The sequence below is a fragment of the Ambystoma mexicanum genome, chromosome 7p (assembly GCF_040938575.1).
Source record: "Ambystoma mexicanum isolate Mex_15411 chromosome 7p, UKY_AmexF1_1, whole genome shotgun sequence".
Lineage (NCBI taxonomy): Eukaryota > Metazoa > Chordata > Amphibia > Caudata > Ambystomatidae > Ambystoma > Ambystoma mexicanum.
Window position 1 is genome coordinate 492,426,900 of NC_090939.1, and position 24,243 is coordinate 492,451,142.

General features: G+C 49.1%; 1 protein-coding gene across 10 annotated transcripts in view; it reads left to right on the forward strand.

Annotated features, from left to right (window-relative positions):
* CASK (calcium/calmodulin dependent serine protein kinase) overlaps window positions 1-24,243 on the forward strand; it is a 2,777,982-nt gene that overhangs the window by 1,070,948 nt on the left and 1,682,791 nt on the right. For all 10 annotated transcript variants that reach the window (XM_069636511.1, XM_069636508.1, XM_069636509.1 and 7 more), the window contains exon 6: window positions 3,133-3,235. In XM_069636511.1, coding sequence (XP_069492612.1) covers window positions 3,133-3,235 — 103 coding nt within the window. The remainder of the gene's footprint in view (window positions 1-3,132; window positions 3,236-24,243) is intronic.

Consider the following 24,243-nt stretch of genomic DNA (forward strand, 5'->3'; position numbering starts at 1 on the left):
GATTCATGAAATGCAGTGACATTTGAATAACCAAAATTGGGAATACAGATGGAGAAACCATGGCATACATAGTATATATAAAAAGGCATATTTGGTCCGTGACATATGCCCAGCATGTGCAGAGTTGACATCAGTTTGAATTGTTGTTACATAGTCATACATAAATTCATATTTGAGGTAGGTGGTTAAAATAGTATCATAGCATTGTCGTGAGTTATTGTTGACCAGAATATTGGAATATTTAATAGTCACATTTCCCCAAAGCAGATCCTAAAAAACATTGTATGTGTTAACAATTGTCAGTTGAACAAGAAGCCTTTGCATACGCATGGCGCAATGTTGATTGCGGCGGGAAGAAGAGGGAGCGAAGAATGGATAAAATGGCTGTTAGCCTTTCTTACAGTACTAGTTATAATGTAAGTTGCTAGAGCTAATGTACGTAGCTAGAGCTAATAGGGCCACACTTAGCATTAACGTCAAATGCGTGGTCCCGGTTGGTAAAGGAAGTGGTCAATTAATTTGTGTGATCTGGATAGTATCTGCAGGGATAATTAAGAGGTTGAAGTTGTTGTACGATCGTGTGTAAGCAATAAGTACTGTTTATAGACTTGTGGTGTCTCATAATGTGTGGAGCATGTAATTGGTTTGTGTGAGGTGCTTGCCCCGTGAGGCTGGCGTGTCATGCTTGGATAGACTGACCTAGTAAGGTTGCGTGTTGTAGTGGCCTTAATCTTGGCGTATCAAGTGTTAACTCCTAGTGTGTTCTGGGGACTGAGTTGTCTTCCCACAAGCAAGTGACAAGGATGAGCCCTTGTGGCCCTTGGTAGTTGAGTTAACCCCTTGTGATAATTGCTAATTAGTGGGGCTCCGCGTGTAGTTTACCGATCGAATGTAGTATTGTGAACATTCTATATTTAGCTTCTATGATGCCGCCATTGGTTGTCAGCCTGATTCATCGTGAGTCCTATTCCCATGGCGGTTGCGTTATGCCCATCATGCTAAGTATCGTTACAGGGATTCCTATGTTTATCTTAGAATTGCCATTGCTAAATAACTAATATCATAGTGGTTCCATTAAGCAAATCCTGCTAAATACCGTGACAAGTTTTTCTATGTTTTTCTTCTTAGAATTACAATTACTAAATAACTAAACAGTCATCCCCTGGGTGTTGGGTCCGGTAAAGGTCTCCAAAACTATTCAGTGAGTAGTTGTGGCGGTGTTTGGATATTCGTGGAGGAGGCCCCAGGTTCTTACCTGTGCCTGGCTGGGTGTCGTCGTTGTCTATGGTCTCGAGGTGATCAGCTGTGTAAAGAGATCCCGTGAGACTAACATTCTTCCTCTAAGAAGAGTGAGCTGCACTGTGATTGGCCATTGGGATACTGTCAGTGATTGGTCTCTTTACGATCCGTTGGAGACGTAATGTGTTGACGTCTATTGCCGAGCCGGCATGTCAGACTTCTTGTTAGATGATTAAGTGCATAATGCTATCGTTGGATGATAGCGGCCATCAGAATTTGGCTGCATTGGGAGATAATTGATATGCTAAAGGCTAGGAATGTACGACAAGGTCCTACTTCCCTGAATATTATCCAGTAGTCCTAGGTGATGCCTCTCAAGTGCTTGTTGTGATTAGAATATGAAATCACGTTGCAAGGTGTCCTGTGACTTCTGAGGATATCTAGGCCTTTGCATGTTGGCTGTTTAAGTGTATTTGCAGGGACTGTGCGCTATCAAGTCCCTATTAGTGGGCAAATTAGGTAATTGGAATTAATGACCAGGGATATTGGTCAATGCACTGGAGGTGCTGTGTGGTAAGGTGCCTGAAAGAGGTGGTTGCTGGTAATAACAGAGAGGCGTCCAGGGGTTTGAGGTATCGGGTGTTAATACAAAGAGTGGTGGCGCTGGGATTGGTGGATGATACAAAGATCTGTATGTCCAGTCTGCTGGCACTGGTGGTATAGTTGCTGTGCTTTCTTGTGTTTGGGATGTTAAATTGAATACTCACTGGTGATTGATCTGACAGTGTGCGAGCATGGGTGGCACACTCCTCATTCCACCTAGCTCCCCCATTAGAGGCTAAGATTTAGTCAATGCGTGTTGCAGCACCATTGTTTTAGTTGTCTTTTTAATTCAGGAAGAATCAATTGATTGCCAGGGAAGGTTGGAATTTTGAGGGCTAGTTCGAACGTGGTGTGTATTGTGGTGCACGATTTGTATGAATTAGATACAAGTACATGTGCAACCATGGTTTGAAGCAGGCTAATTAAAAATAAACAATCCTCCATGGTGATTAAGATGTAAACATTTTCTGTATGATTTAGTTTTCAATGTCTTTTATTGATAGCATGTTTCTCGAATTGTATGGTTTGTGTAAACTCCACAAAAGGCATTGAATTAAAACAATATGGGATAACATGACATTCGGATGAATCTACAACATTTGGTCAACAGTGATATGATAAATGGCATTTATAACGCACCTATACACAAGTGTTTCAAGGCGAGATAAGGCAAGGGAGGGGGAACAGAGGGGAGACGAGAGACAACGATCCTACTAGACCAGGTGTCATTCAGGTCACGCAAGTGGATGGGAGGGAGGAAGGGGGAGGGGAAAGTGCAGTACATGGGGGGGAAAAAGAATAAATAACAAGTTATAAAAAAACAAAGAAAATGGCAGCTGTTGGCAAGGGTAAGTGCGGACATCAGGTGGTAGTGGGACTTTTAGGGATACAGAAAAAAGTCCCCAAGTGCGGGGGAAGGGGGGTGTTGCCAGGAAGGCAGTGCACAGGTGTGCGATTGGCGGGGGAGGGGACCTGGGCCCGAGATCAGAGGGTGGCCAGGTAAACCGTGCAGATTCATAGTTTTAGATATTCAGTAATTAATGTTTTTGTTTACTAATATAGATAGATCTCCGTGCTTTGTACCTTTACGTGTGTGAACATTCTCTGTAATATTTTGCTTTTTGTAAAAATAATAAAATAATAAAATGTTCTCAAGATGAAATCTAGATCGCATGGGGGAGATACTTTTGCAAGGATTTTCAGTTCCTGCATTTATAAATAATGCATCGATTTGCTGATCTCTTGAGTTTTTTGTTTTTTAGTACATTAACTTATTTGTGTTTCTTCTAGCCACATTGTGTGCTGCTTGCCTCGAAAGAAAATTCGGCACCAGTAAAGCTTGGAGGTTTTGGGGTTGCAATTCAGCTGGGCGAATCTGGGCTAGTAGCAGGAGGTGAGAAATATAGTTTCCTCTTTCATTGTTTCTTCATGTATAATCTGGTTTAATTGTTTGCATGAGCTCCTTTTGGTATGTTATAGAACTGTTGCACTAGACGTTTTTCAAACCTCATTTTCTAAGGTGGTTACTTGCATATTTAATTTGCTATTCTATCTAATCAAGTGTGCAATTGAACAGGCTGTTTGAATCACTTCAAAAGATTAACCATATTGTATGTATTTTAATATAGTTGTCGCTAATGGTACACTTCCAAATGCCACAGTAATGTGCAGAGTGATTATTATAAAACGATGCTTTCTTATAGCAAGGCCATTTACATCCCTCAGATAAGAAACTGCTTTTTTATGCGTTTTCACTCATAATCTCTGTCGTTCGCATACTTCTCACTGGTCTTTCACCACATCCTTCCATGTTGAAAGGGTATGTCGACGGGCTTTTATTAGATTGTTTGTAACATCACTGAGAAGATGGAGGAAACCTGATCTTCCGTATTTGGTAGCTTGGGTTTCCTGCCAAAAAACACAAAGCACAAAAAGCAAAAACCACAGTATCAAAAGCACACAAATCGACATGGCAGAGGACAAACTTATTAAAAACGAAACTTGACATTCTCTTCTGAAATTAAGTTTATTGCAAATACAAAACCTGAGATTGCCAATTTAAAGTTTATGGCTTGATAAAATATCAGAATGGCGAGCCATTTGCATCCGCGATCGTCCTCTACCTCCCTTCCCTTTACATGCCCAAATTATCTGGTGCTATTCCTAAGGGTTCTGCAAAAGCACACTTGAGGCGCCACCAACCCTACAGATAAGGAGTGTATTGGCCACTTTTACTCACTAAAAATAGGCAAATACTGCCAAGAAATGAAAATAAAGGCTAAAAATACTCTCAACAAAAATAGCAAATAAACATGCTTTAATCCACATTGCATGAATATGTTTGAACCAGTTTAGTTTAATCATTTGTATTGCGCACCAAACCCTCTGGTATCTAGGCGCATTCAGCATAAAACAAGTTACAGATACATTAAAGCAGTTGCAAAGAGTGTAAAGGCGATTCCAATAAGTACGATAATGATATATACAATATGTACAGGAGATGTGGAATGTCAGCATAATATACAAATGAGTTATTTACGCTGGTACAGTGATAATTAGATATGGGCAGATGCGACAATGTTATGGCAACTCCTCGTGAGATGCCAGTTTTTCACTTTCTTTTTGAAGCAGGTGAAGGAGGGTTCTGCTCTAAGGTCAGTACGAAGGGAGTTCCAAAGTTTCGGGGAAAGGACAGGGAAGCTGCTACTGCCTGATCTCTGAAGGTTGATTCTGGGGATTCTTAGGCAGTGTTGTTGGGTGGTTCTGGTAGGGCGTTCAGAGAGGTTTTTTGGGGAATTTGCAAGTCGGATATTTAGGTGCTGAGTCAGCTAGACACTTGTGCATTAGGCCTAGTTTTTCTGGAGGAGATTCTGCTCTTGTTTGTGAGCCATTGGAGATTACGTCTGGTGTTTGGTATGTGATGTGATCTTGGAATGTTTAAGGCCGATCTGAGGGCCTTGATTGCAATATTTGAAGTTTATTTAAATTTCTTTTTGCTGTTACTAAATATAATGCATTACAATAATCCAGTTTTGAGAGAATAAGATCTCTGGCCTGAGTCAAACAGCTTACAGAGGACAGGAATGGCCTGCAGGAGTTTATTAATTTACAAGTGTCTGCTGTGGCAGAAGCTGTCACATTGACTTGTTTGTTTAGAGTCAAGGTAGAGTCCAGGTAGAAGGCCAAGATTACACATAGTGCCACGAGAGGACACTTGATCGGAAGATGTAAAAATGTAGCTTTTAATATGCATGCCAAACTTGGTCCAAATAAAATGACAAAACATTTATTTTTTAAGGATTAAGCATAATATTTTACTTGCTTACTAAATTGCTCCCATTTCAATGGGACTTACGATTTTTAAGTAGGGAGTAAAAAAGTATCTGTAGCACTCTGTGCCACTCTTCCACAAAGCCTTTGGCAAGTCACCTGCATGTAGCCTGCTTCCCTTTTTTCCTCTAACTTGGGAGAAGGACTATGTAGGAAAGACATTCTTGCATATGTCCCAAATTTGGCACTTGCCGTCACTATTTTGTCGTCTTTCTTTTTGTGCTGTATTGTCATGGTATGTATTCTGGGTTTCAATAGAAAAATTATATGCATCCTACATGAGCATGTGGATCTAGTGATAGTGTTTTACTTCAAAGAAAATCTATAAGGCTGTTCTCCCCTTAATGCCCTTCCACTGCCTTGGCCCTTCCAAGCATTATACTCCCCAACTATCATTTTTCCAAAAGTCTGATTTCCTAAGAATTTTCAAACATCGGCACTGCAACTGTACTACTGTAGGTCCTGTGTGTAGATTTTTTCAAATCTATTTATGCTATAGTCGTTTCTTTATTTAGCTCGGAACTGTTAATGGTTGCTCTTTCTCTCAGTGCAAAGCCAGCAGGCATTTTAGACCGATGTTAGGCAAGATTGTATGCAGTACCCTTTGGGTGCACTACAAAAACCCAGACCTCCTGGCAATAGAAACCCAACCTTTGGTATAAGTCTGCACTACACAGGTTGGTAGCGTGTGGAACAGCCAGGCTTATCTCAAGAGGGGAGAGTTACACAGAGATTCACAGTGGCAAGTATTGAAATAAACTCTTAAACACAAGGTTTCTTGAGTAGACAATTATTAATTTATTTACCAGTCAGTTAGACTAAGCCTTCTTCAGAAGGGAGCAATATAAAAACACACACAAATACACCCCAGAAATACACACTCTTAGTTATCTAAATCAGCAAATACCCATTTGGGATGCCACACGAGTAGCACTACCTACACCCTGAGGTGTCTTCAATAGCTAGAGTGCTGTTGGCATTAATATACCACTGTTGCATTTAGAATATTCTTGAAAGTAGTGTTAAAGAAGTATTCAGTTATTCTTAAGTAGGTAATTACTTTCAAAAGCACCCCCCCAACGCAAAGTCAGTTAACCCTGTTCTGGAAGAAGGCAAACACATAAGCTTAAGAGAGACCAATCATTCAGGGAGCCTAGGACAGCCAATGTTAATGTTAGCAAAAGTCAAGATGAACTGAAGCACTTCTTGCAGGTAAGTAGAAAGTCTTTTCCAATGTTTAAGAAGTCTTGGTAGAATAGAAGAAAATCAAAGTAGGGCCACAAGCCGATTAGGCTTGTGAAGTAAAGTAGCTGCAAGCAACTCTATACGTGCGACCAAGCAAGTCTCCAACGAGGACAAGTGGCTACACAACAAGAGGTAAGTTCTTTAGACTTTAAAGTACCTTTAGGTTGAAGAAAAAGTGCAGCAGATGACTTCTGTTCCTGTGCAGCTCTGCAGATCTCACTGTTCCTGGGCCTCAGTCGTGGGGACAAGAGGGAGGACTTCTGGGGACTCCTGCACTGCAATGGGACGGTCACAGCTCACAACCGGCAAACTTCAAACCAGTGGCTGTTCGGTGTCTCAGCTCCTCGCGTCTACCTCAAATAGCGACACCACGGTTCCTGGCTGTCGAGATGGGCTTTCCTGGTCCCGCGCTCTTTTGAGGGGGCTTGGGCTCGGTCAGTCCTGCTTCCTGGGAGTCCGGAGGATCTTCCTGGAGCTCTTGGCCAGCTTAAAGGCAATGCACACAAACTGGTGTTCCTCTCCCTGGCTATCCGGTTCCAGCAGTGACTGCAGTGGAAACTCAACCAGCTTTCAGAGGATGGCCAGGTGGCTTACTTTGGAGTTTATTGGTCCCACCAACTCAAAGGGAGAAGTCGTCCTTGCAGGGGCTTCTCTATCAATAAGTATTCGGAGTTTCAGCACAGCAGCAGGGCTCCACCTTGCAAACCAACTGTCCGGTCTTCAAGTTCTTCTTCGGATTCCTTTGTCCAGTGGTCGACTCTACCTTCCAAGCCAAAAAGCCTTGCCTTTTATGCAGCTTGCTCCCATTCATTCCAGCCTAGCTGTCAGTCACCCAGCAGGGTGGCTGTCCTTGCCGGACAGCCAGCCGGCCAATCACCTAAAAGTGCATTCCTGTGTCCTAGGAGACTAAGCACAGGGAGTTTCTGGCACCTCCCTTGCTTCCTGCCCCCGCCAGACACCCTGGAGCCAGAGGCGGGCTTCACTCGTGAATCCCGCCAAAGGCAAAATGAACAAAGGGAGCAAACCTAGTTTTGCGCTCATAGTAAATGAAGAAATGGCGAAAAAAAGAATACCGGGCCATTTTGACAAAAATGGCACCCATGGGTGATTTACTGTGGCTGCGAAAACAGCCAGCGGTAAAATCCCATAATGGTAGTAAAAAGTCAACCACTGCCACCAGCCATTCAGTGAGGAAAGAGTAACATACAAATGTTACATGAGAATCTTGACAAACGGGATACTAGGTAACCCCTCCAGCACCCTATTGTAAGATAGTATGCGCTGGTTCTAGAAAGTTACAAATGTAAGTAAAGTCAATTTCACTTTACTGCTCTGGGAAACAGTAGTTTATCCCAGAGTAGGTATTTAAACCTTTAAGAAATCTGAAAGACTTCCCTGTGTCACTGCACTGAAGGTGCTTTGTTACACAATTCAAAGGATGCCTATGGAAACAGTTTACAAAATCACATTAAAACACATAAGAGTGGGAAAGAGGGTCTCACTCAATCCAAGTAAAAATATCAAGTCCTCAAAATCCAGCAAAGTTGCTGGGGGTCTCTAAGGTAGAGGGAATCAGCACATTTCTGAGAATTCTCCCTAACAACCGAAAACATTGAATGAAAGTCGGAGGTGGGCAGCCTTACACCATGCAGGCAGAAAAAAGATTGGGTAAATCTGCCGCAACCGTGGAAGAATTCGAGAAACAGGAAGCAAGAGTAACACCGAACTGCAACAAACTGTTTCCTCACAGATGGCCCCCAACTCCATACGGCATGAAGTCAGGTTGTGCTGTGGAGACAACCCCTAGCGTTCAGAAGGCAGCAAAAGACCTAAAACCCAAAGTAAAAATATTCATCCCACCGATCGCCACGCCGGCACACATTGTGTCTAAAATCCTCGGCACACAAAAATAAGACGCTGACGGAACAGGGAGACACACACAGACATGAAACAGTGGCTGAACATTCGGTGTCTGCACCCAAAAAGACCACCACATCCAAACAAGTTTCCAAAAGAGTCAATTGGACACATACAAACCAGAAATCACACTCTACAAAAACAAAAGGGCAAGGGAAACCTCTTCCACAAAAAGGAAAGGCACCCTGTCTTGTACTATGCAGAACAAGGGAGCACAGGAAAATATCCTATTAGACCCACTTTAGTCTACCCCATAGGAAACCCTTGAACAGAGGACAGATTCAATTTCCTCATGGAATTCTGTGACAGTCCCAAAAAAGGGTGATGGTGATCGGGACCAAAAACGAGGCCTCAAAAAACAAAGGATAATAACACCTCAACTTGAACTACTTCAGGAAGAAAAGACGGTAGAAGAGGACATTTTTTCAGAGGTAGAAGAGATTGTGCGCGATGAGGAAGAAACTGAGTTTGACACAGAGGACTATACTTTCCCCATCCCCAGACCTGGTAGAACCCTCTATCTCATCCTCTCCCACAGAGGACCAAGCCTTGCAAGCAGACCTACTAAAGCGCGCAGCAACAAGATTTAATATACAGAGGAACCCTAGCAGGAGACTGACTTAATTGAGGATGTCATCTAGAAGAAAATGTCAGTTTCTCAATCCATTCCCTTACTAAAGAGCATACTCAAGTGTCACTCCATCCCTATCCAATCCAGTGCAGACTAAACAGGCGAACCCAAGGATTCAGAAGTATAGACCTGCACCTAGCAATCGCCCCATGCCCCCCTATACATAAGGGGCCATCAGATGGTAGACTCCTTAGTGGAGACCACAGCCAGGAAGAGGGGCAGTGCACCCCTATCTAACAGTGACTACCCCCAGATAAGGCGATTAAGAATATATACTCTTTTGGAAGGAGGATTGCCACATCAGCAACCCATGAGTTTATAATCGCCACCTCACTCATGGTGAGATAAACCAGAGGCAAATGGGATGAGAGAGCAGCAGCTCACTAGCCAGGTCGCAGAACCCACAAGAACAGCCATGCAAAGATCATAGCTGAAGGCAAAACTCGACAAATGCAGCAAATAAAAACACCCTAGATGCTGCACACATGGCACAGAGAATAGTAGCAGAGCTGGCATCATAGAGACATGCATGGCTCAGAGGCTCTGGCTTCAAACTCGAGACACAAGCCTACCGGATGGACAAATAGCTAGAGGGCAACTGTCTTTTTGGACCATCAGCGGATGACTCCCTAGAAAAGACTAAAAAAAGAACATGAACCATTAAAAAGACTAGGTCAAATATTGCACAGACCTTTTCAACTAAGGGGATCATTCAGAGGCAAGTGGCCCTTTCGAGGCCAGTCATGCTCCCATACAACAGGGCAACCTCGTGCACAACAAGGCACTGTGATGAATCCTGCAGAGTCGTCATGAAATCCCAGCCTGAAGTCCCCTCCCATGTGGCCAGGGAAAGGCTGCCACTACCTGATCCTACCCCTGGGGGTGATTTCAGGAGGGGGAGGATCACATGGGGAGAGATGGCTGACATAGGAAAGTGGTGACTCTGTTAGGAGGGACGCAGTACTTATCCTGTTTGGAGGATGATATTTCTCTAGTGCCTAAATATTTAATGGCATCTTGTCACCATGAAACGTCCTCTCCCAGAATCACCCAAAGTGTCAAGTGTGAAGATCTTTGTAATAAACAGGAAAATTGTTTACAAGGTCAGGGAGATAATGTTATAACGTTCTGTAGTTATGATTCTACCTCGTGTTTAAATATTAAGTTTAAGGGAAAAACAACTCCTTTAGAACCATCCATTAACTGTAAATCTTCTCAATCACCTAATCAGAACAAATAATAACATTGCTTAGTACTGAGTCGAGGAAGAGCGACCCAGAGTTACTAAACCATTGAGAGCAGTCTAGCTGCTGTAATAATCAACACCTGAGTGGGACCTTTAAACATTTAAAGACCCTTCAGGTATGTTAGAGTGAAAGCAGCAGGGAGAAGCAGAAGCTGCTGTTATGGTGGCAGCAGGATGCGATGCAGAGGCAGAAGTTGTGACCCCTGATATATGCAGAGGACGCGGAGTGGCAAGTGATCTTGAAGCCGACCAGCCCGTGAGAGAAAGGCTCTCAGCATGCTGTGAACTGCTCTGGTAAAGAATCCATACCGGGAAGTATACATCGCTGCCGAAGCTCCATCAGAAGTCAGCACGAGTGGCAGCAGACCGACCGGAGCTGTCAAAGGGAGAGCAAGTCCTGCAGAGTGAAGAAGAAGGTTGACTTGCAATTCAGAAGGAGATGTCCGGATAAAAGAGTGAGTTGGCCTGAAACGGGTAACCCCAGGGCACTCGGAGGGAGACTGCTAGCTAATGACTTATTGTGAATACCGAACCCTTGAAGACAGGAAACTTGTGCGCAACTCTCCTATTGAGGTGTTCCGAATACGGGAACAATGTAACGTAACCCACATTCCCAAAGAAGTGATAAGAAAACAAAGTGGAAACAACTCTCTTGAAGAGGGGGTTCCAAGAGGAGGACACTGTAACCCATATGGCTCAATAAAGAGATAAATGATAAATGAACGCAATGGGCTCAACTCTCCTAATCGGGCATCTCAATTGGGAGATTCTTATGATCAAAAATGTAAAGTTAACATACAGAAGTCAAAAAGCATCTCCTCCGTATCAGACATCACCTGTTAGGCAGGAGCTGCATCTGAGGAACCAGGAGTCAACCCATAGCTTGCAGCACATGTAACATGAACGCAAAATTCTAAATTTAACTTTTTGTACATTTGCATATTATACAATTTACTTTAAAAGCCCCTAGTCATGTCCTTTATTCTCCTGCAAAGACATTCCCAAAACTACACAGTTCATATCGCATAGCTGTGTGTGCGCTTGGCACCACTTGCCTTAGGAGTCGTGTAGTTCCTGTTAGCTGATGGTGTTAAGCTGACCAGGCTCCCCTTAGCTATAGCCAGGAGTTAAATAGCTCCCATCCCCAGGCAATTTAGAACCCTGTCATAGAAAGAGATGTCCAGAGGAAGAAAGTTGTAACCCATGTTACCAGCAGCCAAAAGGTTGCATAAGGAGGACGCAAAGATTGTAGCAGGACGCCCCCCCCTCTCCCCTCCCGTAAAAGGAGTCAAGGGGGCGAGACATGTCACCTGCATTGCCTATGGCAAACATAACAAGGGAATGAATCATTGTCCTTTTGTGAAGTATACATTTGGAAGAAGATGTAAGCCAATTGTTTTAGAAGTTAAGACTGACCAGAAAAGCCGTTGTTGGTTCAAATCTTCCCTTTGATGATTGTAGTATGGAAACCAGCATTACCACAGAGTATAAGTTGTAGTAGTAGACGTTTTATCCTGGCAGGCGAGCAAAGCAGGAAAGGGAAAATTAGTGGTTAGTCTTGGCAGGCGAGTGGACCAGGAATACAATGATTTAAAGTACCGTGGTTGTGGTGGAAAAGTGTCAATTCCACTACCTTGTTTTGATGAACTGTTGTATACCCTAAAGGTATTGTTGTAATATCGTGACTAAAGCGTTTCTTTTGAAAGAGCCATCTTGACAAAAACATTCCCTTTAAAGATGTATGATGTGCTATTAAGTTATTGGCCTGTGGAGAAATGTACATTTGTATTGGAGTCCCGTCCCCTTTCCTCCATACTGTATGGGCGTACATCCAAGGGATGGGAGACGGAACCTTATTCACCAGAAAAAAAATCTTCTTGCCCTTTAAATTTAGAGGCGCGCGGGGGTGCAGCCCAGGGAGCATGCGCTGCCCTGACTCCACCCTCCGGCGTCAAACCTCAGTCCCCTTTTCCGTGTCAACGGGAACGGGCCGAATTCACCAGTTCTGGGTTTGGCAACGACCATGTAATTCCACGTGCGGATACCTCTTCTCTTTGTCTTCTTTTTGTTGTCTTTTTGTCACTCAGTACCGCCTGCCCCTCCTCGGTCAGTGAAGAGGTCTTCTTCAAGAGGCTCCTCGGACTCATGACGTCACCTTGAGTTGGGGGGTATCCTCAAAGACACCATCAGGGAAGTCCTTCCTGCAATGCTAGCGGCACCACAGACACCTCCGTCTGCACCCCAGGCCCCGGCACAGCCGCCTCCTCCAGCTCCCCAGCAAACTCCTCAGGTGGCTCCGTACCAGCCTTCGCCGCCTCCTCAGCCTCCGGCCGTGGTCCCTGTACCCCAGTCTCCGGTGCCATCCTCAGCCAGGGCCTTCCAACGAACGTCTTGATAGGCTGGCTGAGTATCTGGGCCTACCCCAAACCGAAGTCGAACAGCCGGCAGAGGGGGTTCTGGCGGAAGTCCTCACACAACGCCCCTCTGCCAAATCGAGGATTCCTCTGCAGACCCATGTAGTCTCCCTGGCCAAGAAGGGCTGGCTCAAACCCCACTTAGCCCAGCCGGTCAATCGACACCTGGACGCCAAATACATGCAGATGGAGGGGGATACACTCTTGCTCTTGGGCCATCGTCAGCCACACTCCACGCTGATCGCTGCTGCATCACTATACTCCAAGCCTCAGTCGTCCTCAGCCGCCTCCTCTGCGGCATTGCTAGGCAAGGAGGAGATGATCTTGGAGGCGTACAGCAAGAAACTCTATTCCAACGTGTACTTACATCGTCGGGCCAACGCAGATGCCATGCTGGCTGCCGCCAACCAAAAATGATGGCGGGAAATTGCAGACTTCCTTCCGGAACTCCCCACCCAGAGCCAATCACGCTTTAAGGCAGAGCTAGCCAAGGCCAAGCTTGTGGCGCATGATCTCATGGAATCCACTGTGGCCCATATTGACACCTTTGGCCGTGCCATCTGTATCGCCACAGACATGACAAGGACAGCCTGGCTCCGTGCAACAAAGTTCAACCCGGATTTCCAGGTACCCATGGTAGATCTACCGTTCGAGGGGTGTGGGGCCTTTTCCATTTCTCCACGGACGAAGAGCTGGACAAAAAGAAAAACAGCTCACAAACGGCTAAGTCTTTATCCATCTTGACAAAGACTATGCCCAAATCGTACCCCCAATCTCAGCAGCACTCCGAGAGGGGTTGTACATTTCGGAGGGTTCCAAGGCTGCCAGGAGCGTAGATCCAGGCAGCCGGACCGCTCGTCATCTCAGAGTTGGTGCAAGCATCAAAAAGGGGAGATGGGGGGGGGGGGGGGGGGGGAGTGAGGGCTTTTTCCAGTCGCTCTCCTCCGCGACAGCCTCCGAGGGAAAGAGGGCATGCCACGCCCCTTCGGGTCCATGTGTCTCTGGTGGGGGGCAGGCTTGCTCTCCATGCACATTTCTGGCACCAGAATTTTGCGGACCCCTGGATCCTCTCCGTAGGATCCACGGGGTACCACCTCCCTATCGCGGCCTTTCCTCCCTCCTCCCCTCCATTCCCACAGGTTGGGACAGCAACTCTTTTGGTGGAGATCCGGTCGCTCCTAGAGAGCCAAGCAGTGGAGGAAATCCCATTCGCCATTCAGAAGAACAACTAGGTGGGCCTGAAAGTTGTGCTGGACCTTTACACCCTCAAATGCTCCTTACCCCTGCAAAAATTCAAGATGGTTGCGGCAGCTTTTATAGCGGAGACATTTGACAATGGAGACTGGATGTGCTCTTTGGACCTCAAGGACGCCTACCTAGATGTCCCGATTTGGCAGCCCCATCATTCTTTCCTTTGGTTCAGGATCATGGGCTGCCATTTTCAGTACAAGGTCCTTCCGTTTGGCCTCAACTCGGCCCCCAGGGTCATCACCAGACTCATGAATGCAGCGGCTGCCCTGCTCAGAGCGCAGGGCCTCCACATCTACCCATACTTAGATGACTGGCTTGTCAAGGCTTCATCTCCGGAAGCGGTTCACCACTCTTCGCACATGCCCTTATGAACACTCGGCACGATCTGGGCTTTTCGCTCAATCTCAAGAAGTCGCAGCTGCAACCCACACAGGCTCTGACATTTGTGAGCCTCGTCTGGGACACGTGCTCCCAGAAGGTATTTCCTTCGGAGTACAAAATCTCGGCTATAGAGAGGTCCACCACCCACTTCTCCAGCATGGGGTCTGGCATGGATTCACATGCTCATGAATATTCCCCGTCGTCAGGCTGGGAATCCTCGGTAAAGAAAAAACCAGTATCAATTTTGTTTCTGATCTGTCTTTCATAGTAGTAACCAATCACTGATCTCTGCGTTATACTGACCACAGCCAATGACTGCCCTCTACCTAAGCCCCGCCTCTGGCAGCCATCTTCAGATTTTTACCGCACATTCAAGTGTTGGGATCCTCGTGCTGTTGCTCTCGAGCGTTGGTGCTATTTTTTTACGTTTTTTCTCAAAAACTTCGATTTTTTTTTTGGTCAAAAGAGCCTCTAGCTCCACCGTTTCTTCATTCGATCAACGGGGACCCGTGTCGGATTCGTCTACGCCCCTCAAGGGTGAAGATTTCGTCGAGCTACGCTTTTGGAGGACTCCAGAAGTTTCTCAGGCCCATCTCGGACATGGCCCAGGAGAAGGGAAGCTCGACGCCCGGAAAGCTGTTCAGGGTCTGCCCTGGATGCCAGCTTCAGAATGTCTTTAAGGAGGACGAACACTCCTTTTGTCCTTACTGCCTACATGAGGACAAGACGCACGTGGAGAAGGACTGTGCGTTTTGCGGCAATATGTCGGAGCGGACCATGAAGGACCGCCATCAACGTCTCGCAACTGGCTGGAAGGGAAGAGCCCGTCAGGCGAGAAGAAGAAATCCGAGCGGTCTTCTAAGACCTTTGAGGAAGCCCCGGCGACGGGGGTCCAACACAAGGCCAAGCAACGCGAGTCCGCTGGCACCGGGAGCGCCGAACGGTTGGGCTCTACGGGCGCCAGGCAGGGCGCATCCTCCCCGGCACCATCAACCACGAGCCAACGCTCTGGTTCGGGTAAGAGGAAGGCCGAGCACCCGGCAAAGCTCCTGGAGAGGCCCCGGTCGAGCTCTAAGGCCCCATCGGAGGGAGAGCGAGGCAGTGACCCTCCCCCCCAAGGAGAAGGCGGTGAGCGCACCTAAGGTGGTGAAAGCCTTAATCCATCCGGCCAAGGCCTCTATCAAGACAGTCGCGGCGGCCCTGGCTCAGCCTGTGGAGGCTACACCAGTGGTGGCGACCTCGGGGCTCAGAGTCTCCCTGCCACCGCAGAGGGAGTCCTCTTTTATGCCCATCGACAGGACCCCCGTGAATCCTCCGACAGAGAAGAAAAGGGGGGGGCAGGAGGTCGTCGTGGATTCGGCCTCAACCTCTGAGGAAGAGCTAATTGAAGTCTTAAGCCACGGCGTTGGCGTGGAAGAAGACCAGCCCGTCGGGAGGGACCCCGACGTAGGAGACGACGATAACGTTGAGGGTGCCAACGGGGCCCCTGACCGCCCGTCGGACTCCCCTCAACCAGTGCCGCAAGACAACTCGGCGGCCATTTTGTTGGCTATACAGTCCTTATGCTCGGAGATGAGGACGAGACTGCCGTTACCACCAGCGGAGGAACCGCTCCCGACGGGGGACCCGGAGCCAGGCCCTTCTGGGAGCCCTGCCCCTAAGAGAAGAAGGTTTCATCCTCCACCTCCTTTTCAGCCATCGCGCCCTGTTCAGCCCTCCTCCCCGTCCACGACTCGTGGGGATGATACGGGGACTGACCCGGCCGCAACGGGTACAGACGACGAGGTTTACAACGAGGATCTCCCGTCGTCACCTCCCACCCGGGCTTCCCCGCCAGACGAGATTGGATCGTTTCACTCCATGATCGCCAGGGCATCCGAGCTTTTCCAGCTCTGCCCGGAAGAGAAGAAGAAGAAGGAAGGTTTCCTTTATCAACGGCGCGAGGCCAAGAGGAAGACGGTCCTCTCCGTACCTCTACTGGACGACATTTGGGATGAGGGCCTCGCCCTCCTCAAGAACCCATCCACGACGCCGGTTAGAAGGGATCGGTACGAGAAGAAGTACCGGGTCCCGGACGCGGCCCTCTTGCCCCAGACTCAGTCGTCCCTGCGGCGGCCAGGAAGAAAGCGGGGGGGCGCGGCCTCTACGTCGACTTCTCCGCCGGACGGCGAGGGAAAGAAATTGGATACGATGGGACGCAGGGTCATCTCGTCTGCAGCGACGACGATTAAGGCGGCCAACGCCTTGGCTATCGTAGCCCGCTACGACAGGGAGTTGTGGTACAAACTGGCCCCCCTGCTGGACTTCCTACCGGACGACAAGAGGGCGGATGCCCTAGAGATCTTGCAGGAAGGAGAGGTGGCGTCGGACCACGCCATTACGGTTGCGACGGACATCGCAGACACTGGATTTCGCCAGTTGGGCAACGGCGTGTGCCTTAGGCGGCGTGGATGGCTCAAGGCTACTGACTTCCGTAAGGGCGTGCAGACCAGAGTCTTGGACATGCCATTCGACGGAAACAACCTGTTTGGGAAAACAGTGGACGATTCCCTTCAAGCCATCAAGGCAGACACGGAGACGGCCCGGGCTCTTGGGGTTCTCCAGCAACGGCGGCTGCCCTTCCGGAGCGGCTGAGGCAAACAGGGTGCCTCCAAAGGTTACGGCGGCGGATTTTTCACCTACCGTCATGCGGCCTGTTCGTCGTCGCAGGAAGCTTACAGGGGACGAGGCAAGTCAGGCGGACCCCACCGTCGTCGCCAAGGAGGTCAAGGCGGCAAAGCCTCGTCGAAGCAGGACTGAACCGGCCGTGGGGTCGGGCCCCCACCGAAGCACCCCGGTGGGAGGCCGGCTGGCGATCTTCGTCAGCGTGTGGGAGTCCATCTCCACCGACCGTTGGGTGCTGGACGCCCTAGCCCAGGGTCACGCGCTCGAGTTTCTAAAGAGGTGCCCGCGCGTCCCCCCTGTGGCCAGGAAAGAACATCACATCCCTCAACTTCTCTTGGAGGTAAAGGCGATGCTCAAGAAGGGCGCCATCGAGCTCGTCCCAAAGAGGCTTCGGGGCTCCGGAGTTTACTCAAGATACTTCCTCGTGAAGAAGAAGACGGGAGGATGGCGTCCAATCCTGGACCTACGACGACTGAACAAATTCATCAAGGAACAGAAGTTCCGGATGGTCACCCTCCAACACGTCCTGGGTCAGCTGGAGGAGGGCGATTTCCTGTCGTTGTTGGATTTGGAGGATGCCTACTTCCATATTCCCATCCTAAAGGGTCACCGAAAGTTTCTCAGGTTCGTGGTCCAAGGGCGTCACTATCAGTTCAGAGCCCTTCCCTTCGGACTGAGGTCGGCACCCAGGGTGTTCAGCAAGTGCCTTGCACCGGTGGCGGCACAGCTGCGCCGAGAGGGGATCCACGTCTACCCCTACCTGGACGACTGGCTCATCCGAGCGAAGACGAAGGAGCTCGCCGTGGAACACACGGCAAGGACCGTCTAACTTCTCACGGACCTGGGATTCTTCATAAACTACGCCAAGTCCCACCTGGAGCCCGCGCAAGACGCACTGTTTCCTGGAGCGAAGCTCGACACAGTGTCGCTGCTGGCCTCTCGGTCGGAGGAAAGGACGAGGGCCATTTTGGGCAAGGTGCAGCGGATGCTGGTTGCGGACGTGGCCAGAGTGAGGTCCATCAAGTCCCTCCTCGGAATGATGTCTTCTTGCATTTACCTCATCCCCCTGTGCAGGCTCCGGATGCGCCCGTTGCAGGAGTTCCTGGACGCGCGCTGGATCCAGACGACAGGCAGCTTCGAGGAGAGGATCACACTCGACGAGAGTTTCCGACGAGCGATCCGGTGGTGGGGCACCCGCGCGCATCTGACGGCGGGCATGGACTTCCAGACCCCCGGCCACCAGGAGACAGTGACCACGGATGCCTCCCTGGAAGGGTGGGGAGCGCACACCGAAAATCTGCACGCAAGAGGCCTTTGGCTCCCGACAGAGAAGTCCCTCCATATCAACGTCCTGGAGCTCCGTGCAGTGTTTTGGGCCCTCAGGTCCTTCCTTCCGTCCCTCAAGGGCAAGGTGGTGAGGATCTACACCGACAACACCACCACCATGTTCTACATCAGGAACCAGGTCCCCAGCCCTGTCCCGGGAGGCGCAGGATCTGTGGCATTGGGCCGTCGCCCAAGGGATGTTTCTGGTGCCGTTTCATCTGGCAGGGATAAAAAACACCATCGCCGACTCACTCAGCAGGGAGCTGCGCTCGTGCCATGAATGGGAACTACGACAGGATCTAGTGGACCGCCTCTTCTGACGGTGGGGCACACCCCAGATCGATCTGTTCGCGACGGCGACGAACTCCAAGTGCGGAGTTTCGCCAGCAGGTTTCCCCAGCCGAGGAGCATGGGCGATGCTTGCTCGTTCCCCTGGGAGGGCCTGTTTCTATACGCGTTCCCTCCATTGCCATTGCTGATCCGGTTCATCAACCAGCTGAAGAGGTCACGGTGCAGGATGATCCTCGTCGCACCTGCGTGGCCGAGGCAGATATGGTTCCCGGACCTTCTGAACTTGTCAGCGGCCCCGTCAATCAAGCTGCCAGTGGACGCGGATCTTCTCTCCAGGGAAGGAGGCACCATCCTCCATCACGACCCGAAGTCGCTGAACTTGCAGGCCTGGCTCCTGCAGCGTTAGAGTTTGGAGGATACGACATACCGGCCGACTGCAGAGAGGTTCTTGCAATGGCCAGGGCGTCCTCAACACTTGAATGCTACGGACACAAATGGAAGAGGTTCTCTGTCTGGTGCCAAGCACAGAAGATTAACCCTCTACGGATTACGGCTCCCCAAGCACTGCCGTACCTACTGGCGCTGGCCAAAGCTGGACTGGCGCACGCGTCCATCAAGATTCATCTTGCTGCGATCTCTCGATACACCAGAACCACAGGAAGGACGTCTTTGTGGTCTCATCGTCTGGTGAAAGAGTTCATGAAGGGACTGTTCAGATCGTTCCCGCCGGTGAAGGCTCCGGCCCCGGCGTGGGAGTTCAACGTGGTGCTGACCAAGCTCATGGGACCTCCGTTCGAGCCTCTGCACTCGGCTCCGTTGAAGTTCTTGTCGTGGAAAACAGCGTTTCATGTGGCCATCACCTCCGCACGACGGGTGGGAGAGATCCAGGCCCTTTCCTGCAAGCCCCCGTACTTGACTTTTCACGACACGAGGGTAGTGCTCAGGACGCACCCCTCCTTCATGCCCAAGGTGCCGTCGGACTTCCACCTCAACGAACCCTTGGTGTTGCCTGTTTTCTTCCCGTCGCCTTCGTCGCCGGCTGAAAGGACTTTGCACTCGCTGGATGTGGCTAGAGCGCTGAAGTTCTACGTGGACCGCACAAAGTGTTTTCGGAAGACATCACAACTCTTTGTGAACTTTGGACCTGTCAATCAGGGGAAGGCTCTCTCAAAGGCTTCCATTTCCAGATGGCTCTCCGGCTGTATCATGTACTGTCATCGGTTGGCAAACCGACCGCTGCCTGGCCGTCCGAGAGCCCATTCCACCAGAGCGATCGCAGCTACCACGGCGTTCCTATCTGGTGTGCCCTTGCTGGACATCTGCAGGGCTGCTACGTGGAGGTCGACGCACACCTTCACGAAATTCTACTGCGTCGATCGGGATTCCAGGGTCGGCCAAGCAGTGCTGCGCAACCTGTTCGCCTAAGGTGAGCCTGGTGAGGAGGTAAGATTTGCTTAATGTTGAGTTTGATGTAATGCTTAATGTTGAGCCTTTGCCACCTCCCGTGGTTGTGCATGTGTGTAATGCTATGTATTCTTTATTCATGAGCATGTGAATCCATGCCAGACCCCATGCTGGAGAAGGAACAAGTTACTTACCTGTAACTGTTGTTCTCCAGCATGGGTCTGGCATGGATTCACATGCGAACCCTCCCGCCTACCCCTCTGCGGCTCTTCACTTGGTCATACTGCCACTTCACGTGCTACCAAATCTGAAGATGGCTGCCAGAGGCGGGGCTTAGGTAGAGGGCAGTCATTGGCTGTGGTCAGTATGACGCAGAGATCAGTGATTGGTTACTACTACGAAAGACAGATCAGAAACGAAACTGATACTGGTTTTTTCTTTACCGAGCATTCCCAGCCTGACGACGGGGAATATTCATGAGCATGTGAATCCATGCCAGACCCATGCTGGAGAACAACAGTTACAGGTAAGTAACTTGTTCCTTCTTCAACAGAGAGGTGACCTCTGCATGGTGGTACGAACATCTCCTGGGTCTAATGGCAGTGGTCCTATTAGCCGTCCCGCACACAAGACTAAGGATGAGGAGGATTCAGCTGCACTTCGTGGCCTCACGGAACCCGGAGCGGGGCTCTCAATCTGAGATGATAAACGTTCCTCCATCTCTCCACCCGGACCTAACTTGGTGGTCCAGAGACTGCAACCTATCGACGGGCAAGCCCTTTTGAACGCCCACTCCGCAGGTCACTGTCACCGCTGATTCCTCCAGTCATTCCTACCACTTCTCAGGGGCAAGGTTGTCCTCATCCAGATGGACAATTCGACCAGCATGTACTACGTCAACAAGCAGGGAGGCACCAGATCCCCTCCTCTGTGCAGACTGACAATCAACATGCGAGAGTGGGCCCTGGAAAGCAACATTTTCCTCACGGCAGTGCACCACCCGGGGAATCCATCTTGGAAGCGGACAGGCTCAGCAGGCTGGGAGTTGACAATTACGAGTGGCAGCTAAACTACCTCGTTATTCAGGAGATGTTCAACAGGTGTGGTCACCCCCAGGTGGATCTCTTTGCCACCTGGCACAACAAGAAGTGTCCCCAGTTCGCATCTTGTCAAGGTCAGGGCCCCGGCTCGCTGGGTGCCGCATTTCACCTCCAGTAGACGGGCATGAAGGCCTATGCCTTTCCCCCCACACCACTGATTCACAGGATAATTTGCTAAATCAAGGGGTCTCGTCAACTCCGCATCATTCTAATAGCTCCATGGTGGCCGGCCAGGGCTTGGTTTTCAGAGCTGCTCAGTCTCTCGGAAGTGCCCCCGATTCACCTCCCGACGGGCCCAACACATCGTCTGGCACCGCAGGGGGGCAGCGTCATCCACCCTGCTCCAGGGAAACTAGCCTTCACAGCGTGGTACCTGAGCAGGTAACGCTGCGGCACTTTGGCCTCTCACAGGCCAATCTGGAAATCATACAGGGTGCCCAGGAGCAAGGCTACCAGGGCCCAGTACAAAAGCAAATGGACCAGATTCTGCCACTGGGCGGACTCCCCGGCATGCACCTTGGACGACGTGCTCTTTCTCAGCGCGCCTTGCCCACTCAGGCGTGCTCTACCCGCCTGTCAAGAGACTGCACCCTGCCTGGGAGCTTAACATAGTCTTTGGTGCTCTGGCGCACTAACAGTTAGATCCTATGGCGTCTGTGGACATCAGGCTGGTCACCTTCAAGACAGCCTAACTAGTCTGCCTCACCTCGGCTCGTAGAGTCAGTGAAATCCAGGCGCTTGTTACCTCAGAACCATATACTACCTTTCACAAGGACAAAGTAGTCCTGCGGACACACCCAGCATCTCTGCCCAAGGTCCCATCTGCTTTCCACTTGAACGTGGTTATAGTACTTCCTACGTTTTTCCCCGATCCCAAGACAAAGCACAAAGAGTGCTGCACTGCCTGGCTGTCGGGCGTGCCCTGAAATTCTACTTGGACAGGACCAAGGGCTTCCGCAAATTGGACGCCCCGTTTGTCCCTTTCTGAGGCTCAAGACTCTAAGGCTTCCATATCCCTCTGGATGGTCTCTGCCATCAAGGAACCGTATGAGGGCGAGCACAAGCCATTTCCGGCCAACATGCATGCCTGCGCAGTCGGGGTCAAGGCAACGGCCATCGTATTCCAGTGTCCTGTCCCTTGGCAAGTCATAAGCAGGGCTGCCACTTGGGCCTCTCCTTCAGCTTTCTGCAAGCATTACTGCTTGGATGCCGGCTCTAGATCTGATGCAGCTTTCGGACAGGCGGTTCTCAGGAACCTATTTGCTTAAGGAGGGTCGCCTCTCCACCTTGGGGCTACAATCAATTGTAATCGCCCATACAGTATGGAGGAAAGGGGACGGGACGTAAGAGTAATTATAAGTTACTCACTGTGGTAATTAACATACTTAATCCATAGTCCCCTTTCCTCCATACGTCCCACCAACCTCCCCCCTAATAATACTGGTGTCATTAGGCAATGTTAAACCTATTGTCTACACGTCAATGAGGACTGAGGTGTGGTGCCGGAGGGCGGAGTCAGGGCAGCGCATACCCACTGGGCCGCACCCCTGCGCGCCTCTAAATTTAAAGGGGAAGGTGGTTTTTTCTGGTGAAAAAGGTTCCGTTTCCGGTCCCTTGGAAGGGACGCCCATAAAGTATGGAGGAAAGGGGACTATGGACTAAGAGTACGTTAAGAGTACGTTAGTCACTACGGTGAGCAACTTATAATAACTTATGTTTGGAGGAAAAGACTTGATTTACCAAGCAGAGGATTGTGGAAATATTGTTAATTTGTTTTGAACTGTGAAGACATTTTTGGAAGTTGGAAAGTTACCTTGTCCTCTGAAAGGATATAAATGTTTAATTAAAAAGACTTTATAAACTACATTAAGTTGAACTTTGTTATTGAATCAAACTTTCTTGACATTGAACTTTATTAACAAGAATCCTAAATTGATTTCAGAGGTAGGCAATCCTTCCAAGGATCAATGGGTGTAACCTCTGAGTTTAAATGTATGTTATTTTGATATTGCCAAGCAATTCCTATATTACTTTTTTGTGTATGTTAGTGTGAGGTTAGATACTTTTGGACACCATGTCAATTTTCTTTAGCCTTAGCCTTAGTTTGTATTGAAGGGGGATCCTTGGTAAGTTAAGGAAACATAGGCATTTTTCTAACCCCTTTTTATTTAAATAAAAAGGCAACATATGAATAAACTGCGCCCGTTTGCCGTCTCACATTTCTGACCCCTCGCAGCACCCTGAGTTACCAAGGCACTTAAACTTAGGGGAATAGTAGGTATTCAACAGTGCAACACCCCTGCGGGTAACAAGGGCGTGGCAGAGGAAAAACCACTAAAGGCTCAGTCCCTACCACAAAATGACTACTCCTTAGTGGTCCCTTCCCGTGCAACCCCTTTACGGGGGGGGGGGCACATAACATGATATATCCACACATGGGAGGGACTTTTGAGAAGTGGGTATTTAGTACAGTATTGGAGGGTTACTCCATCGAGCTCATAAAGCCGCGTGATCACCAACCCAGAACAAGAACTATACCAAAGGAACATCTAAAGGTCGTACAAGAAGAAATCCAAGCACTGATCCTAAAGGGTGCACTTGAAGTACCAGGCAACCAGGTAAACACGAGAATCTACTTTGTTTACTTCCTAGTCTTCAAAAAGGACCAGACTATGAGGCCAGTGCTAGACTTGAGACAAATACGTAAAACCGCAAAAATACAGGATGACTGCCCTTCAGGAGCTCCTACTGCTCATAAGGGAGGGAAATTAGATTTGAAAGATGCATACTTTCATATTTACTGTTCCCAGGTCATCGGAAATGCCCCAGATTCAAGATACAAAACAAACCCTACCAATTCATCAAAGTCCTTACTTTTGGAATTACTTCAGTACCTCATGTATTGACCAAGGCGCTAGCGGTAGTTGTGGCTGAGCTACGCCACAAGGCAATTCCAGTGTATACTTAACTAGACGATTAGTTGATAACCAGAAGAAATGCACAGGAATGCCTGACACACACACAACACAACACACTGTGAACTTGCTGCACAAACTTGGTTTCTCAATCAACGAAAAGAAGTCGAGCCTCACCCCAAGCGAGGAAAAGGTATTCCTAGGGTCATTCTCAAATGCAAAAGGCAACAGCATACCCTACACTAGAAAGAGTACAGGCTTTACAATAACCAATTCCCCTGTTCAA